The following is a 1,509-nucleotide window of genomic DNA, read 5'->3' as shown; positions in this document are numbered from 1 at the left end:
TGTAGTTAGCATATTTCTATTGAACGATGCCCCAAAATATATGAAAGTTGTAGAAATGTAGTTTAAACATTTTCCTTTTAACTAATTTCTATTATTGAAGTATTTGTCAATGTCTTCCTTGTTCAGAAAACAGAGGGAAATATTAGCTCAGCCTGCAGCCTGATCATCATAAAATATGAAGAAGTTTGCCTGCATCATCTCAAAAGCAGTGATTTCATGAATGCATCAGTTTCCATTTATGTCAACATCATCGCTTTGTCTCTTATTTCCTGATTTCTTGTCCTCCAGCAAGTGCAACTGTTAGAATTCTCCAAGTCAGAAGATCTGACTCTGAAAAGTACCCTAAATTTGTTTTGCTATGGGGTTGTTCAATGTCACTCACCCTGCATTCTTCCTCCTGACTGGTATCCCTGGTCTGGAGAGCTCTCACTCCTGGCTGTCAGGGCCCCTCTGTGTGATGTATGCTGTGGCCCTTGCGGGAAATACAGTGATCCTGCAGGCTGTGCGAGTGGAGCCCAGCCTCCATGAGCCCATGTGCTACTTCCTGTCCATGTTGTCCTTCAGTGATGTGGCCATATCCATGGCCACACTGCCCACTGTATTCCGAACCTTCTGCCTCAATGCCCGCAACATCGCTTTTGATGCCTGTCTAATTCAGATGTTTCTTATTCACTTCTTCTCCATGATGGAATCAGGCATTCTGCTGGTCATGAGTTTTAACCGCTATGTGGCCATTTGTGACCCCCTGCGCTATGCAACTGTGCTCACCACTGAAGTCATTGCTGCAACGGGTTTAGGTGCAGCTGCTCGAAGCTTCATCACTCTTTTCCCTCTTCCCTTTCTTATTAAGAGGCTGCCTATCTGCAGATCCAATGTTCTTTCTCACTCCTACTGCCTGCACCCAGACACGATGAGGCTTGCCTGTGCTGATATCACTATCAACAGCATCTATGGACTCTTTGTTCTTGTATCCACCTTTGGCATGGACCTGTTTTTTATCTTCCTCTCCTATGTGCTCATTCTGCGTTCTGTCATGGCCATTGCTTCCCGTGAGGAACGCCTCAAAGCTCTCAACACATGTGTGTCACATATCCTGGCTGTACTTGCATTTTATGTGCCAATGATTGGGGTCTCCACAGTGCACCGCTTTGGGAAGCATGTCCCATGCTACATACATGTCCTCATGTCAAATGTGTACCTATTTGTGCCTCCTGTGCTCAACCCTCTCATTTATAGCAAAGACAAAGGAAATCCGCCGAGCCATTTTCCGCATGTTTTCACCACATCAAAATATGACTTTCACACTTGGCTTTAGAATCTGTTATTTTGGCCATAGGCTCTCATCAGTAGCATCGTCGTCATCATCATCATCAAAGTATAAGATAGATTGTGTGCTGCGGGAAAAGTAGGCCAGGAAATTGTGATGCAAAACTTATAACACAAAACAAGGAGTTCCAAATGAATAGTACATTCACTAAATACCAACAGTATTCTTAGAAAGATAAATAT

At 43.7% G+C, this 1,509-nt stretch overlaps 1 protein-coding gene across 1 annotated transcript; it reads left to right on the top strand.

Annotated features, from left to right (window-relative positions):
- Window positions 1-358: 358 nt before the first annotated feature.
- LOC100431804 (olfactory receptor 51I2-like) lies at window positions 359-1,296 on the top strand. The gene is given in 3 exon segments (XM_009246718.3): window positions 359-1,233; window positions 1,235-1,274; window positions 1,276-1,296. Coding segments are annotated over 3 exon segments (936 nt in total).
- Window positions 1,297-1,509: the final 213 nt, after the last annotated feature.

This window comes from Pongo abelii, chromosome 9 (genome assembly GCF_028885655.2).
Source record: "Pongo abelii isolate AG06213 chromosome 9, NHGRI_mPonAbe1-v2.0_pri, whole genome shotgun sequence".
In the NCBI taxonomy this organism is placed as follows: Eukaryota; Metazoa; Chordata; class Mammalia; order Primates; family Hominidae; genus Pongo; species Pongo abelii.
Note: the sequence above shows the minus strand (reverse complement) of the source record. Positions and strands in the feature narration are given on the sequence as shown.